At 42.1% G+C, this 18809-nt stretch overlaps 1 protein-coding gene across 1 annotated transcript in view; it reads right to left on the bottom strand.

The window, feature by feature from the left end:
* RCL1 (RNA terminal phosphate cyclase like 1) overlaps nt 1-18809 on the bottom strand; it is a 55459-nt gene that overhangs the window by 20575 nt on the left and 16075 nt on the right. The window contains exons 4-7 of the mRNA XM_019555192.1: nt 14742-14816; nt 12243-12367; nt 9370-9495; nt 939-1095 (exon numbers count right to left, since the gene is read on the bottom strand). Of these exons, the coding sequence (XP_019410737.1) occupies nt 939-1095; nt 9370-9495; nt 12243-12367; nt 14742-14816 (483 nt within the window). The remainder of the gene's footprint in view (nt 1-938; nt 1096-9369; nt 9496-12242; nt 12368-14741; nt 14817-18809) is intronic.

Below are 18809 nucleotides of genomic sequence, written 5' to 3' on the forward strand. Positions count from 1 at the left end.
AGGGGAGGATTTTCCAAGCAGGAGATACAGGAACCTTTTTCGTAATCAAGCAACAAGACTCTGAATTCAGTTTTTTTAAACAGAAGTAGCAAATGGCTGTTGCTGTAGGTAATTGCAACTGGAGACATACAACAGCAGTTGCCTCTGACTAACTCCTTTCCACTTACAATCAGCTGAGCTTTCAATTGCGAGTGGACTAATTGCACCTTCAAGAATATGTGCACTAGGATTAGTATTTCTGAGAGCACTACCTCATTGCCAGGACTGGATCCATACAGAGTAGGAGTGAATGAGCTGCAGATAATAAGGAACCAAGGGCTTGAAGGGACCTCCTAAGTCTTGAGTCTGGTTCCCTGCTACCACAGGCAGCCACATTACCCAGCTTCTACCTTCTATGGACACATACACAAGCCTGTAACAGTGCCTGGTACCCCCTGACTGTATGGCTCACAATATCCTTGATTACTGGTGTGGCTATGGGGGCGGCAGGACGCCACAATTAAGAGCCCTAAGGCTTAAATAAGGGCCATTCAGGCCACAGGTGGTGACCACTGGTTCATGGTACCAGCTAGGCACCAGTAGGCCCGCCAGGGTGCAAGAAACACCCCTGGGAACCATGTTGTTTTGGCTAGTGGACAGAGGATCCAGCAATCAAGAGAAACGAGTCAGGTTAGGCAAAGCACTGGTGAGGGCACTCTGGGACTCAGGGGCAGCCTCTCAATTAATATCAAGGAACATCAAGGGAACATCAAATTACTATTCTAAAAAAAACCCAACTCATCTATCTGTGTATTAAAAGGGCTTATTTTTCATGGTTTAATTGTTACTAGAAATTCAAAAAGACTAGCTGTGAGAACATGCCTCAGTTGAAACTCCCTCCAGGCTGCTACCTTTCCTACCTGTACACAAGGGACAGAGAGACTGTTTCAGCTACTTACTCTGTAAATCTCCTCCAGCAACAGCTTTGCACAGTTCTGACCAAGTTCTTCTGGGAGTACAGCAGCTCCCTGGCCCTGAGGGTTAGAAGCCAATTCAGCACTGAGAAAAGTGCCATTGATGGTTTCTGCAACAAGAGACAGGCCAAAACCTGGAGACCTGAAAGAGAATGACAAAACCAAAAGATGTATTTGAAATTTAAAAGATAAAAAGCTAAACTACTCTCCTTCTAACCTACCCATAAAGTCTCCAACATGCTCCCTCAGAGTAACTGGTTAGCCAACAGCATTTCAGAATTCAATCCAGCAAAACCTGTCCTTCCCACTAACCCATACACTCTTCACTCTTAATAAGCTACAGCCTAATAAATGATCTTTAAATATTCATTTTACCCACCTTTGATAGCTGCTGTTTCTAAAAGCAACTGACCTCACTAACTGTCAAAAACAAAACTAAGATTTCTTAAAGAACCATCACTTAATGCTTCTGGATTTGGCAAAAACCAGTATACAAAGTAGTCTGCTGGCTGTGAAAAACAGTGAAAGCTCGGAACTGTGTGTCTTGCACAAAAATGCAAGACAGTGGCTGGGACAAGACTGGGTTGTGGTAACAAACCTGCCACAAATAATATTAAATTCTGCTAATGGCTTGCAACCCATTAGGCATAAGAGAGGGTGGAGCTTGTGGTACTCAATACCAGACCCATGCCATCTTTATATATAAAATCAAGAGTATATCTGTATGTATGTTTGCTTTTAACTCAAGAATGGCTGGTCCTATCTACTCTAAACCTTCCAAAAATCACTGAATACCACCTGAGGAAAATTATAGGTGGGTTTCATTTAACCCTTTTTGGGTTTCCAGTGACTATTTGAGGGAACAATGCTTTTCACATGGACAGTTATATGTGGCTTGCTCAAGAGCTGGTAGTTGAAGAGGGCTGTATGTACTGAGGTCAACAGGAAACACCGTGAACATTATTCACAATGAAGTTCTACAAGAAAGATAATTTTTTGAATGTCATTTGAGATGTCAGTTCACGTTAAATATTAAATATGTTGTACTATCTTCTTTAAAATAAGTTCTCTGAAAATAAACAACCACTGCAATTACAAAAATAATTACCCAGGCAAAGAACAGGTCCTTCCGCTAGTAAAATAATAAAAGTGATGGTTAAAATTGTTGGCAGAGACCTGACACTAATCACATGTGTATCTCCAAGCTAAGAAAGCCAGAGAAAGAGGCTGAGCCAGTGCAACTAGAGAAGGAAAGGAAACTATATAAACATTTCAACTGAACCAGCAACTAAAGAAGACAAAACACTAAATGTACATTTCAAGCAAAACCTGTAAAAGGTGCACTGAATACAAAAAAGATGTCCTATACGTGACATCCTCACATTTCTCCAGACAGGAATCCAATGTCTAAGGTGTTACAAATGTTTCAGTCATCCATCATATGTCTGGAGTTTTGTAAACAGACCATTGCAAATTTGCCCCGTTAATAAACAAATACCCGAAGACCGGTCCGGTAACCAAGGCTCTAAGCATCCTGTTTAACCACTCAAGACCCATCACCTGTAATTGAATTCTAATTTCAGGGGCTGCAAGCAACACAAGTCTTCACATCTAGACAAATCAAAAACCAGGATACAGGCAATTTAACATTTCTAATAAGATGATCACCCTCCTTTTCCTCCCCGTTTTGTTCGGACTTCAAGTGGCCACCCACCAAAGAAAAAATGCTTTGAAGCTATACAATTAAACAGTATAAGAACTAAGCAGATTTGCCAGCAATGTGTGTAGTCCTGGAAAGATCAAGAAGCCATACTTACCACCCAGCTCATGAGTAAAGGCTGCAAAACTGAACCAGTTTCCCTGCTTACATTGGTAAGAAAACACTACTGCAGCTAAGATAACACAAGGACTAAAAGCTCATTTTATATTGGGAAAGAGTCTTTTTTCTATCATTTAGCATTGTAGCTTGTTGGTAGTTATTAAAGCAAGACTTTCTGCTATTCATCAACCGAGGGTTGTGTCAATTCTTAGTACTAGGTTTAAAAACCTGTTTAAGTGCAACAGTCGACAGAGCTTTATCTCATCTTACTTGCTAGCTCTTTCCCCTTTCAGCTCAAAACAGGTGCAAACATCCTTTCTAGCAAGAATTTCAGAATTTATTCTTTGACAGAATTCCTGTGCTGCAAAACCCAGAACAATGCCAGTATGCAATACTACCTTGTCTTACTGTGGATGCCAGAGGTGGGATTTTGCCTTCCTTGAAATCCACAGATCACTAAGTCCAGTTTTACCAAGAAGTCCAAGCAATACATTAACACATTTTTTTTATTCATACAGTATTTTCATTTTCAGCTTTGGGAGAATATTAAAAATTGCCAGTTCAAAACAATTTGTTTCATTCTCCTCAAGTGTAAGTTTTCCTAGCAGAGATGAACTAGGATAGTGTCACTAGTTTCTCTTTTCCAATAATATGGTCTTCTAATCAGAAGGGTCCAAACCTAAATTCAGTATAATTGACCTAACAGCCAGCAAAACTGTCACACTAGGCACAAATTGGTATGTGCAAACTATCAGTATTTGAGCAGAGCATAGAAGCATATGCTCTTCAATGCTTCCAGGGCTCTGACAGAACTCCAAATTCTGCACCGTTGGCTGGTGCAGTACACTCAAAATATGCAACATACACAATATATAGCATCACAAATGGCATTACGGATGATTTTTACCACATGCAGTTCCCAATCCACAAAAAAGGCAACTAGAATGCAAATGATCTATTTCAGATGCCCAATCATGACTACAATTAAGGAACTTGACAGCAAATTCACATTTCCCCCACTCCCAGCACAACTTGTGTTTCAAAGTCAAGAATTCTTCATTGACTACCCGAAGCACACTCATTCATTAGAAAGGTGTATGATACTTTTTCACTCTTCCTTTAATAACAAATCCTAAGCACTCATGAAAATCTTTGCTTTCAAATAAAGCATCATCAATACTAGAAGACTGAGAAATGCTGGTATGGATAACTGGAACAACTACATTGCATCACTGACAGTACTTTCTCATCCTAAAACCCTGCCATTTTTACACATGCAAGCACCACAGCACCGGGTGCTTTGAAAAGCACCTGGCACTGAGACGCTTGCAGTTGTATAAGCGATGAAATGAGCATCAGCACTGAGAAAATGGTAGCAGCGTGCTTTTGAACTAACACACATCAGAGGTGCTTTAGTTCAAAAGTGCACCACTGCCATTTTCTGCAGGCTGATGCGCATTTCACCACTTAAACAACTGCATATGGTGCAGCATAGTTCGCCTCAGCTTGTGTGAGGAGCACACTTGATGAACTCAATTAATTGAGTCTGCTCTGAAGCTGCAGATCTCCGGCGCATAGCAGGATAGAAAACTATGTGTATATATACCCCGGCAGCGTAAAGGGGCATGTGGAGTGATCACTGCCACTGATTCACAGCCCTGGAATTGACCTCAATCAGTTTCAAGAAAGCGCCTGTGCCACATTAAGAGTTTGATGCACACATTTACACAGCATTTCAAATTGTATTCTGAAGACTTCTCTACATATCTTCTCTGTTTGTAATGGCTCTTCTAGAAGAAGCAAAACAAACTTGCATGTTACGCCTTTAACTGCTAATGGACGAGTCACAAAATGAAGAGAAAAATCCACACGTGCATCCACTGTCTCTCACAAACTCACCAACGGACAAAAAAAAATAAAAAAAATCAAAGCCCGTTTCCTTCTTCGTGTACATGGTTTGCTTTAAACACTTAACTCAAAACAAAATCTTGAGTTCAAATGGGTATTCAATTCTTTTAAAGATGAATATTGGAAGACAAACAGATCAAAAGAGGAACTAAGTGCTGCAGACAATTATGCCGCAGGACAATTTTGCAGGAGACCCAGGAACAGAGGCTAGCTGGCAAGAGTGAACAAGGAAGGGATTCTCAGGCCTGATAAGGAGCCCAGTTTCATTTCTTCAGGATTGAGAGAAGAACAAACATGGAGATTACTCGATAGAATAAAAGTCAACTGGACACAAATGCAGCCTCCTTCTCCAACCGGCATGCCAGCCTTTTCCTTCAGGTCTCCTGCACCTCTCCCCTTGCCACTTTTGCATTCTAGATTTTGGATATGCCTTTTTTGCTTCCCATTTCAGTCTATCAGCTTCTTAAATTGAGCTACCTGCTGCCCGCTCTTCCCTTTTGCATGTGTGGGGAAGAAGGTTTTTTTTGCCAAGACTCTCCATTTCCCCTTCCTGTCAGAGATCCTCTATCACACTAGTAATCCCAAATCTGCTCTAGAACAGTGTTTCTCAACCTGTGGATCATGACCCAAAAGTGGGTTGCAAGCATATGTGGAAGGGTTGAGAACAAACTTTAAAAATGGATTCTCCTTTAAAGAAGAAAAACGTGGGAAATCGGGACTTTCTGCTTGCAGACTGGCAGAATTCCAGCCTGCCAGGGGTTGCTTGGGGCCCGCCATGCCCTACACCCGCCCTCCAGCCCCACCCTGCTACCCCCTGCCCCAGGGTCAGGAGTGGGGGGGGGGGGGTCGCAGCAGGTTGGGAGTGAGGGTCACTGGGTTGGGACTGGCCACTAATGTTTACAAATGAGTCCTCATACAAAAAACGTTGAGAACCGCTGCTCTAGAGTATGTCAAGGCTTCAAAGGAGAGACAGGTCAAAAGCAAAGGCCACTAGAAACCCCCATGAGGTACTTCCGGCCCTTCCTCACTCAAATACACTAAAGCAGCAGGATATGCTTCAATCTAACATGTACTGCTGTTGTAACATTACAGCAGATCCTCCACCCTTGACTGCCAGGATGTTCAAGACAGCACTAGCTGGAACAGCCACTGCTGTACTAATACACTTTGGCCAACTGAATCCTTTTCTTTACAGCTATAGAAGAAGTGACACACACTGGAATGGTCTATACCAGAGGTGGGCAAAATGAGGCCTGCCAGGCCATTCTATCCAGCCCGCGGGGCCCCTAAAAAATTTAGAAAATTAATACTTAGCTGCCCCTGCCTGCCTGTCATGCAGCCCTCGATGGCTTGCCAAAACTCAGTAAGTGGCCCTCCGCCTGAAATAATTGCCCGCCCCTGGTCTACGCATATTCTTTTGCTGTTACTAATTAGAGTGTATGCCGACTGCCATTCTGTTCCCAATTCTAATCACCAAATGCAGCTCAGAGACTCAAACTGACTACGTCTGTGTCTTTTCCTTCTGCTGTGCTCTTGCCAGCACTACTACAGAGCCAGTGAGATTACCCCTTTGCATGTATTGGTGATCCCCACCCACATTTAACTGTCTGTGTTTATAGAGTAATGTGGGAAGTATATTAAGACCTTCCTTCTCTTCCTGACAGAAAAGGCATTCAAAGAAAAAGGTGGGAACAGTGCAATGAGAAGCCAAATCTTACCAGCTACCAACCTTGACAAATTTCTTTTCAGTACACATGCTCTCTCTCTCTCATTAATTAGCAAAACCTGCATGTGGCAGTAAGAGATTTGGCTCACACAAATAAGAGTCTAAATCCCCCTGCTCTTGCAGAGGATATTAGCAACCATCTGCACCAACAAACCCTTCTGCAGTGTGTCCCCCAACACACAGATGAATATAACTCAGAATTTCTCTCCTCATTTTTAAAGCAACTTTCAGAGCTGTAAAAGGTGCCAAGATGATGGATTCGCTGAAGCTGCCGGCAGCCTGGAAGGAACATTGCTTAATCTTTTTTATCCCAAGAAACAGGGATAGTGCACACATGCTCAACTAACTGTTGCTAATCTTTTAATCCATGAGACAGGTAGGACACTGGCCTTCCCCAGCCCTGCCAACCAACACAGAGAAGCCAGAATGAGAACGGATACTGGTCCCCATGCTCATTTACTCAACCTCTCAGTGGCATCTGCCAATGCCAATGGTAATTTATGAGAGACTTGTCTGAAAGCAGTTAGTTCTACTTCTTGTCATTTTATCACTCCTCACTTACCAAAAATCTTGTCCCAGAAGTAAAAACCCTCCTAATAATGCCAGCTACTGTTCAATACCCTGAGTCACAATGCCTTGTTTCCAGGGGGTTTTCCACAGAGTGTTGAAACAGGAAAACAAAAAAACCAAAAAAAACCCCAAAAGCCTTTCTTAGAAACTGAAACGTTGACTCACTAGGCACAAAATAGTTTATAAATAGATAAGGGCTACTCTACACAGATGTTTAGACTTTCAAAAAAACACACTATATTTTCTCATGTACAGCATATACCTTTTGCCCAAAATATGGAAAACACTGTACTAATTAGTTAGTTAACAATGTCAACATCACTTCCACCTAATTTTCAGAAGAGACAGGGGCCTCAGCTCACTGAAAGTCACTTGTGAGACCCTTTAAAAAAAATTGTCCTTAATCACATGCAAGAGGCTTTCAGATATTCTGGTAAAAAGAACTTGTTCAGTCAGAGTTGTCTGACTGAAGTTGTATGCATTCAGCAATTTGGAAAATCCATCTTAAAATATTACATGCAGCTGTTGGCATAATAGGGGTAAAATGTAATTGTATATGTCCAAAGCCATCATCATTGCAGGATCTATGGATCTTAACATTATTCAAAGAATTCACCCTCACCATACCCGTGAGGAAAGTAAGCATGAGAATCAGAGAAACAGACTAAATTATACCATTTACCCACGAACACAAAGAAGCTTGGCCACAAGCATTCTGTCCAAGCCATGCTTTCTTGAGTCCCAATTCATTGCCATTTCCATAGTGTATTGATTCCTGGCCCATAGTCTTTATGATCTGTGGCTCTAAGCAAAACCCAAGTAAAGGTGTATGCCATGTAGTTGGACAGCTGCATGAACAGGTGGGCCTGCAGGAGTTTGTTAAATAAGGACTTGGACAATGCCAACCAAAAAGCGATTTCAAAAGAGAGCACTGCAGCCAGGTATGAAGCAGGAAATCCCAAAGGAAGAAAAAGCAGTTGTTAGGAGAACAGAGGTCGGGAAAGAGAAGTAGGTACAAACACATCACAGTGATTAAGCTACTGGCCCACCAAACTGCACTGAAGAAGAATGCAAGAAGGCTGAAGTTCTGTTCTTGGCTGCACACACAGGGCTCCCTCCGACTGCAGCAGGACTCTTGGGCAAACACCCAGGAATGTGACTCAGTTTTTGTGATATATAATAGATGATAAAACAAAAACAGAAATTCCAGTGTCCTTCCCTTGGTTTACAACATATTGGGATTTTCAGTCTCGAAAGAGACAACCAGCGTAAACACCACATAAACACCCACAAATAGCACTATATTCCATTGTCTCTCAATTACCTGTGTGATTTCAGCTAAGTGTCCTCTCCTGTCCACACAACAAAACAAAAAATGAGTCAAGCAAGGAAGAGGGAAAACTGCTTGTAGAGAGGGAGTGGGGGGGGTGGTGCGTTGGTGTGAATTAGAGATAAGAAAAGGAAGTTGTTTCTTAGCTCTCCTCCACCCTTAGTTATAAACAACAACGGGATAATGGAACTAGACAAACACTTTAGCAAAACCCCTCCTCAATTTGTGCCTTGATGTATTATACCGGTTATGCCCCCACCCTGTATCATTTTCACATTTTATTAATGAGAAAAATCAATAAAATGTAGTATTATAATTATTTTTTACCACTGTTGTTTACCACTTTGGCTTTGAATCCTAACTTTTCAAAGGGCTTATATATCAGATTTCCCAATTCATGTCTACAACCTGACTCAAATTTTAGTCTTTGCATTATAATCATTGCATGCCCTGTACCCTCTCTCTCACGTTAAAGCACAGGACTAGACTAAAGCAACAGTTTTAAATGAAGAAAAACCAAAAGGAAATGTTGTAATATATCAGTAATCCATTGATAACATTTCACGTTTAGCACATGTTTCTTGATTGAAACCTAGATGCATTCCATTTAGGAACTGCTTTCATTTTTCTTGTAAAAAGTAATTTACTATACAGATGATTTGGCAATGAAGATCAACTGTACTGTTTTCATTTGGCACATTAACAGACAAGCCAAAAAATATTTATAATGTTTTTATAAGTTACATTTCCCAAACCCAGAGCTGTGGCAAGGAAGTTTAGCACTCAGGGCAGAGCCTGCAGCAGCAGCCCTCCCTATCTGCATGGACAGATCTGGGGGGCACACGCCCCCCCCACCCCAATGCTTGCCCAGGAATGCACACAGTGGTGGGAGCTGCCCTTCCCCCATCCCCTCACCCCCCCTAAATGAGCTGCTCGCAACTCTGTCCTGTGCCCTACCCCAGGTAGGCAGCACCTGTTGATGGCCCTCTGCTTTGGTGCCTGGGGCAAATGCCGCCACTGCCCCCACCCCTGCTACAGCACTGTCCAAACCTTTAGTACTTACTTTCCAGAGCTGGTCCCCTTCATGTGATCCGTGTAGATATATATATCTGGAATGAACTTATTTAGGATGCTTCGTGCTGAATCCACGATTCTGTTCACCATCTGTGGTGACACTCTGACTGAAAATCTACATTGTGATGTCAAGGATTTTACTATGATCAAAAGACACCTAAAAACCAGGAGATGTGCAAGGAAAAGAAGTCTCAATGCCTTCTTTAGGATATCTGTTTTTTTGCCAACCATCTCCTCTAATGAACTGCCTCCATTCCTTGCTTTCTACAAGATCATTTAAGCACTATCTGTTGAAAACAGATATAGAGAAACCTGTATAGAAGACTATCCTACTGTAATTAAACAAACCCACATCTTAAATGAGCCTGTCAAGGGATATTTTAAAGAGATATTGCATCACCTTCTGTTTCTTCATGATGTGTAGACCTGAATGTTTTGTTCATTCACCCTTAAAAGATCTCCTTGGTGCTGGGAAAGGAGTGCTCATTTCTGTATCTAAAAAGTATCAGGCATGTTCTATCCAATCATTCCTGCTAGTTTAAGCATCTCTCTTCAGCCAAACCTCTCCCATCATTAAAGAAGCCAAGATACAAGTTTTCAAACAAAGACATCTCTCCAAAATGATCATTAGTTAGTGAAGTTAAAGAAGTATCAGCAAAAAACTCTAATAATATTCCAAAGAGTACAAATTAAGTTTTTGCCATCACATTGTGCTCATCACTCACTCCGAACTCATGCAGAGCTATCAGTTCACTCATTCCCTAGTCACCATAAAATGTCTTTTTTTTTTAAAACAAACAATGCCTTTTGTCTCGTTATACACCAAGAAAAGGAAAAAGCCAACTTGCATCTCTCCCTCTTTACCTTCAAGAGACAGTCCCAAAGCATTCCCTAGTACATGTCTGCTCTGTCTTTATTAAAATGTGCCACTTCTATGTAACTACCAGTTGGAGCTGGGCCAAACATGCTAAGCTAAGGAAGCTAAGCATGCATGGGAAAGGAGCAGAAAGGCTTTGCCTTCAGGCCCTGTCACTTCATTTTTGTCTGCTATTTTTTGTCCTATCATGGCCCAACTGACTGACTGTCTCCTGACTGTCCCAGTCCATGCCCACCACCCACTCATTTGAACTAGATATACTCTTGCTCTAAAGTCTCCTTCTATACAGCTTATTATATTTTAAATGATCCAGATAGTCAAATTAAAGGCAGTAAATAATGATTAGCAAACTGATCCCTGTCCACAGTTTATATGAGGGTACCAAAAACTCTTGGGAATCAAAGGCACTGTGTAAATGTAAGATTGCACTACCACAGTGGTTTTCAACCTATGATCCACAGACCCTTGGGGATCTGCAGACTATGTCTAACAGGTCTGTGAAAGACTGCGATCAATCAAAAGTGTGTGAATACACACACAACTCAAAGGGGTCTGCACCTCCATTTGTAATTTTTAGGGGCTTGCAGATGAAAAAAGGCTGAAAATGGCTTACAAATACTACAAAAGCACAATGGATACAAGGAAGCAATTCTGCACAATTGTACATTGGGACAACACTCGCATTCAACAGAGGGCTCCTAGGCTGGCAGAAAGCAAAATGACGCACTTTAACAGTGCTGCTTCCAACCTTGCTTTCTGGACAACCCCTGCCTCAAAGTCTCCTGGGAACAAGATCAGGGGAAAAGAAAAGGGAAGCCACAGTGTAAAGGGGGAAGGTGGTTCACATACAAAGCTCAATTCTGGTGTCTTCAAATGCAGACATGGCATCTAAGTTCACAAAGCAGCAGTGAGAAGGACACAAAGCAGCTTCATGAAAGTTGAAGTTCTGGAAAGACTACGATAAAGAGCGTGACACTATCAAACATGTAAATCCTTCCTTGTTGACCGATTCGGTGCACACACTGTAACAAAGACTAGTGAAGCTGTACCAATCCCAAGACTATAGGACAAGATGCTTCATTCTTTTGCATGTCAGAAGGGAGTTCATGAGGAAGGGCCAGAAATAAAAGCTGACTACACTGCAAGTCACTGCATTTGTTCTGATTTTCCTCCTTGAGACAATTTAAAAATTAGTTCCAAACAATCCAGTTTCTGAGTTATAGTTATATTCTAAGCTACTAACAAGCCACAGCTCATAGGGAGTGTGAATTCCAATTCTTTCATGCCCAAGAGGGCATGGAATACCTGCACTTCTGATCAAGAAAAATTCTTGTCATCTTTGAGGGAACAGAAGGTTTGAGGAAGACAAGGTGTGAAAAAACAAGAACTAAATGCAAGGATCTGTTCTGTGGAGCTGTGGTGTTATAATTTGCATTTTGCTATAGCATACTCTTTCCCCAGCATTTCATCACTCCACCTCTGATGGTGCTATTGAGGTTTAAAAACTAATCCAGTTTTTTATAAGACAGCCAATGCTCAAGTGCACATGTGTTCTGTGCAGCTTAATTCTAGGCTCCCATCTGACATGCATTTAGTCTCATCATTATAAAAAGAAAAGCGCCTATCAAGTGAAGCTACAATAACACTAAGTTTGTTGCTTTTTAAAAAATAAATCAAATACTGAAATTGCCTTTCCAGGAACACTGTATGATGCATGATTAGAAAGTGTGTATATTTTTCTTGCTACTTAAGCAAACACTTTTAATCTATTTTAATTTTATAGACTGGTTTACAGACAAAGGGCTTATATGCAGCAATTTAATAAATCACTGTGATCATACCACTGGGTACCAAGCATGACAATCTCACTGTGTCACTCTGCTGTCCTTCTCTCCCCCTACCCCCACACATGAGAAAATGTAGTCTGTGGAAGATTTAAAAAAAAAATCCCTGGAAAGCAGGGAGGGAAAAAAAAAAAAAGATACGCTGTTCCTCTGATGCGCTTGATCTTGCCAGGATCTGTGAACTGAATGGGCTGCAAGGTTTTCCTTACTGGACAGGAAAATACCACCTCCCCACCCCCTTTGGGGGGCATTCCTCTTCTGGTGATCTAGAAACAGGCAGGAAAGAGAAAACAGGTAAGTGGAATAAACAGATAAAAAACACAAGGAATACAGTTACAAATCAAAGCTGACAGCTCTCCTCCCAGCATTAGGTATTAACCACAGGGGCTGGTGTCTTGTGTGAATGCGGGTAGGTAAAACTGATACCTAGAGAAGAGACATTTAATTTGACCCAGGACTGACTCTACTGGTGTTTGACTAAGATCCACAACAGGAGCAGCACAGTCATTTACATACATTTTTCTTCCAAACTGCATTGCTACTCCTTTGCCAGAAGGTGGCTAGAGAGAGCATACAGACCAACCAGCTTGCCCCTGGAATGAATGGCAATAACCATACAGGGCAGTGGTTCTCAGTGTCTTTACACTCAAGCCACCCTCTCAGAAAATGCCAGTGCAGAACAATCCTCCTGTTACAAAGAACTCAGAAAGACCAGAATAGGTCAGAATGTTTTGAACACTATGGATTCCAATTAGAAATCTCTGGGTTTATGTTGTAAATCATGTTTGCCCACCTAACAATGCTAACATTGCATGGCGCCCCATGGCATCCTTGTAAAGATCTCAATGCAGCAGCACCCTGGTTGAGAATCACTGGCATACATGTACAACAGGATGACTCAGGAAAAAGTGTTAGTACATTTTATCCGGCATACTTCAGAGGGACTTAAAGCAAGACAACGGATGTGGACATCTGTACAATCCCGTGACAAAAAGCTTTCTGTCGGGACAAATACGACTTCTATTTACAGCCTTAAAGTAATGCAAGAACCAATTCAGGTAAAAGATCATCCTCTTTCTGATGCAAAACAGGCATGACATTGCCTCCCTCTGAAACACTTCCACCGAGCATTAAGCACGAGCAGCAATAACTGCAGAGCTGTGCCTCAAAGCTAGAGAAACAACATGCATCGGAAAGAGGATAATGAGGATTCTCAGGTGTTTGACATGCAAGGGACTAAATCAAATACTCAACTCACCCCCACAAAACAAACAAAGCAACAAAGATACAGATGTCTCAGGCAGTCAGAAAGAGAAGATGCTTTAAATAATTAACCTGTGTGCACATGAAACAGGTACAAAAAATTTATGTCAATACTTAGGAACTCAAAGTGGCAGAAAGCAATGTGTGCAGTGAGGTAGAATTTTGGAAGGTTATTTTTAAATGCTTTTAGGTTTAAAAGGACCACAGTTTCCTTCATACGTCCCAAACCTTACTTCCAGACCCAGGTTTTTGGGACCTGCAAAATGCATAGCCATTTAATGAGTGTAATGGAGAGGTCTCTCTAAACTATCTACCACAGTTCTGGGGTTCAGCTGTTCACTGCCAGTAGCAGAGGTAAAGGAGACAGAAAACTGCACTATTACTCTCTGGTCCTCCCATGGGCTGGGGAGTGAAATACAAGGAGACTGAATGGACTGAAGAGAAGAAAAACAGCAATGCAATGGCTTTTTCTAAGTGGAAGAAGAACTTGGATATGGAGGAAACCGAGGCCTTGTTTACAGTACAGGGGCAACTACCACCATAGCCAGAACAACAATGCTTTAGCATAGGCCACTAAATGTAGACACGTATCTCTAGCAGGAGTTTGTGCCACCAGTTATATAAGCACCCCAAAACAGCAAAAGCTTTCCTGGCACAAGTGGCCTTCTTCTGACAGAGGTATGTCTACATCAGAGGGTTTGCCAACAACTACAGCAAAAGCTGTGTTATCCAGCACTTTATCAACCGGAAAGCTCCATTAACTGGCTTCTGAGGAATGCGGCAAAAGCGAAACTGGACGTCCCACTTCTGGTTTCACCGCCACAAGCCAAGCCCTTCTCCTTTACTTCTTTGGTCCACGGCCCAGAGCAAAGCAGCCTGAGTGGGGCAAAGCAGCCTGCACAGGGCTCCCCTCCCTGTCCCTCGGCACACTGACGCCAGGGAGTGCACCAGACGGTGCACATTTGATTAACTGGCATATTTGATTAACCGGCATCCCCCATTCCCAGGGGATGCCAGATAACAGAGCTTTTGCTACTAGATGAGATCTTTTCCCGCCCCTTGCTGACATAGCGATGTTGGCAGAACTCAGTCACGTAGACCAAGTCTGAGAAGACTGACCCATGTTTTCCCTTTTCTCCCGTACTCAACAACCTTAGCATCTTTCTCCCACCATGCATGTTGCAAGCCATAGCCAACTTTGCTTGCCTAATAAAAGTACCCTGGACAGGCCTGAAATTTTCAGTCATGAATATAATACAACTTAATGAAGATACAACATCTGCAAACAACAGAAGAGGACAGCAAACGTTGGTGAACAAGGACAACGTGGCAAGTCAACTGATACTTAAAAAAACAAAATAAAAAAAGAATCCTTACCTTCAACTCCAAACTTTCACCATCAATTCCAAATTTTTTCAACAAGGGAAGAGCTGTTGCCTTAAGGACATCGACCTAGAACAGCATAAAACAAGCAATCAGCCTCTCCCACCGCCAAGATGAGACAAACAATATTTATGTTCAAAGAAGCATTTCAAGGCTTTTAAGGAGAGGTCAATGATAAGCAGTCTAACAAGAATGCGTCTTCTCTTGACTAAATTAGGCAGAGTTTGAGAGATGATTGGGTAATTTAGCTAACTGGCATCACTACAGAATCATATAGTTGATTCTGCATGTGGTCCACGAGGAGTTGATCTGTGGATTCCCCCTACCCATACTCGGCCACCTCTTTTCCCCCTCTCCCCCCATCTTCCCAGCTATAACATCAGCCAGGGTCTCTGGGCTCCCTCTCCCTCTTCCACTTCCTGCTCTTGCCCCTGGAAGTGGTGCAGTGTAGAGCCTGTTATGCTGGAGGAGCCTGTGGACTAGGAAGCCCACTCAGTGCACTGCAGTGGGGATGCCACTGGCTGGGGAGCTGAGGGTGAGCCATGAGAAGTCACCTGTGGCTCATGCAGGCTAAATGGTGTGCAGCCCCTGTTAGTGCAGCTCCTGTGGTGGGTGGCCTCTGACCACTTTGATGTTAGATAGCTCTGATCTACTGGGTGTCTGCATCAAGTTACATTTTTTTTGCAAAGCAGTGATCAAAAACAGTTCATGTTTCTTCAAATGAAGTTTCAGAGAAATTGCTGGAAGCACCAGCACTTTTGTGCTTTCTAGGTGGGACCTGAGATATGGAAAGAGAGGGCTCACTCAAAAATGCCCCCCCATTTCTGTTCCTGTGGAAACCGATTGAAATTTTAGCTGCTTTAAAAGGAGAGAAGGAGGGGAATGGGTAGGAAACCCACCTATGGACATCAAAACATCCAGACAAATGAAAGTGCCTGTTGAGCAAGTGTGAACCAAGATTGAACAATCTTAACTGGGCATGCTCCAAGGACAGAGCAGGACTTTTTTTTTTTTCTTTGCAATTGCTGCTATGGTGGTAGCAGCTGACACAACAGCAAGGAGTCTCACAGCTCATAATGCTCCTCCTGCTGGCATCCCAGTAGCATGGATAAGGGAGGAAGCTACTGAACTGGAATGGAAAGCAAAGGTCAGATCCAGAGATGTGACAGCAGCGGATGGAGTAGATTGGAAGAAGAAGCTGAAGTGGGGAACTAGGATTCAGACAGGGTGACCCACAGAACAGCTGGGCTGGGAGGCAGCAGCAGGAATGAACCAGGGCAAAGGGTCTACATGAGTGAGTAGTTCTCAACTTCTTTAGACTCAGGGTGACCCTTGAAAAATGCCAGTTCTAAGCTTTCACTCATTTTTTGACTGCAGAAAAATAGAGCAATTTTTCTGTTGCAAAGAACTCAAAGCCCAGAACAGGTTGGAATGTTTTTAACACTATAGATTCCCATTTGAAATGTCCGGGTTTCTCTTGTGAATCACATTTGCACACCTACATCCACTAATATGGGGGATCAGGAAGTGGGGGAGAAGACCCTGGCAAAGGGGTTGCATGCACTATAATACACCATCTTCCAAACTGGCGAGGAAACAAGATTGTTCAATCTCAGAGTTCTTCTACTAATCAGTCAGTGTCTATGAAACCCACTGGCTAGGGTCTTATCTCCAATTAATGACTGAGCTAGATGGCAACTTACTTTCAGCTATCAGTTACTTTATTACATCAAGTAGCAGAGGTCTGTGCTCTGAAACTAGAAATTGCAACCTTGCCCACATGGAGCGTTAGTCTGCTATTATAGGATGAAATCTGTTTGTTCAGGTTTGTTTGTCTTTTAACTAGGAAATCACCTACAAAAATACTACGTTAAACGAATATTCAGGTTGCAAAGTCAAGGACAAAGAACTTAGGCAATGCTAAAAATAAGATGGTGCATGCAGCCCTCTAGTGCATACTCATGATGAGGTAGGTAGAAATACATTTGATTCTTACAGCCTATATTTATATTTATATGCACTTGTAAACAACTCTGCCAAAAAACTGACAAGTTAACTGACTCACATGTGAGTTACCCAATGCTCTTCTCTCTCCTCCTTTGGAAAAAAAAGCATTCCAATACCAGTAAAATACCAGTCTTATTGTAGAAGCTAATACCATGCCCCCTCTTTGCAATCCTTTGGACTGATGCTCTTCTGGAGGAGAAAACCTGCTGCCACCACCCCACAGAACCTGATCCATTTAAGATCTAGGTTTGTCCATATTCAAGAACTACAAGACTTAGGATATAGACAGATATAACAATTGTTTCAATACCACAATGCCAGCTGTATGAATCTTTAGCAATGTAAGTATAGCAAAGCCATGCTAACTTTACCCTTGCTTCATTCATGACCAACATTCGGGTAATTTAGCTAACTGGCATCAGTACAGGTACAGGATCATACATATGTGAGAGTTAGATTGTTAACAGTTGCTGTGTACTTCAGAGCAGCCATTCCCCCTCCTCCTCTCCTTTTAAAGCAGCTAAAATATGCGTCTGCCCATAGCCTTACTGTAGTGCTACAGTCCACGCTTCATCCTAACACTGAATTTTAGAGGCATGCAGAAGCAGTTCCTGTTTGAAAGAGTTTACAACCTAAATAAAAACAAATGGTGTGGAGAAAGGAAGCATTTTTGTCCTCAATTTACAGATGGAGACTTGAGACAAATAAGTGACTTCATGAAGTTCACACAGAAGTTTGAGAACTAAACCAGAGAACTGAATCCAAATTGATTAGGTCCCTGTTTAGTGCTTAACCCTAAAACCAGGCTTTCTTTAGAACAATCTGGAGAGTAGTAATTCCACCATCTGAGTCTTTTTGTGTGTAAGGGACAACACCATGTCAGCTCCCCAAAGCCTGGTAGCTAAAATAAAACTCAAGACTGCTTTCTGTAACACTGATTGTTAAATCCTGTACCCACCGCCAGCACTTAAGACTAGTTAGAATTTGTGAATAAATGTCTCTTGTTTAGTAGTTTAATATGGCAAAAAGAAGAGAAACAAAAACAAATGAAATAAAAATCAATTCATTTGTTAAAAAAAATTCAAAAACAGGATTTTAGTGAGTCGAAAGCAAAATAAGAAAAAAAATCCATGAAAAAGGCCCAGCAACAGGTGATCTGCCTTCTCCTAGGCAACCATTAGCTAAAATTCTACTCAAAACAGCACCTACTCCTGTTGACACAGATACTGCTGGAGTATTGGCAGAGTCAGATTGGTTCCTGAAGGAATAAAACCAGAGGAAAACAGTGTTTATGAAGCAGAAAAGGACAAAAAAAAGTCAGCAGGGAAAAGTTTTGTTTTTGTGTTTTCATGGGATTATAAACAGCTGCTAAATTTAAACTGATTAATGGAGGGTTTGTGTTTTAATTATTTCCTTACTGCAACTCCATGCTGACATGAAATTCATTACAACTCAAAGCCCCTAACCTATATCTTGGAAGGTCAGTGCCCAAGAGCCCAGATACTACTAAGGACGCATTAGGAATTATTATTTTTAAATCAAGTTAAAAATTATTATTTTTAAATCAGTTGCTATGGTTTTTCAGCACATCTAGAGAATCCCTAATTTATTTTATTCTCCCTTGTTTGTATTGTACAATGATGAGATGCCATCTCTTCTCCCTTCAGAGGCACTTTACTCACAACTCCTCCTCTATTCAGACGGGTGGACTGTAGCTTCACCAACTCTGGATGTGAGCTTGACAGATCTCAAAGGTAAGCAACATGTAAGACCACAACATGAAGTCAAGCCTATTGTGGAAAAGGAGGAGGAAGGGTAAATTCCTTCCACTGAATGGGTACCCCAGCCTGGCATTTGGGGCAACGTGCATCTGAAAATGCTGTCTTTCTGTAAGCATGTAAAACAGGGGCGGGCAATTATTCCAGCTGGAGGGCCAATAATGAGTTTTGATGAGCTGTTGACAAGCCCCCTGCCCCCTAGTCACCATCTTGGGTCTGGGCGTGTGTGGCGGGGGGGGCAGGTATGGTAGGTGGGGTATGTGGATGGGTATGGGGG

Source organism: Crocodylus porosus, unplaced genomic scaffold (genome assembly GCF_001723895.1).
Source record: "Crocodylus porosus isolate Cpor-Errol unplaced genomic scaffold, CroPor_comp1, whole genome shotgun sequence".
Lineage (NCBI taxonomy): Eukaryota > Metazoa > Chordata > Crocodylia > Crocodylidae > Crocodylus > Crocodylus porosus.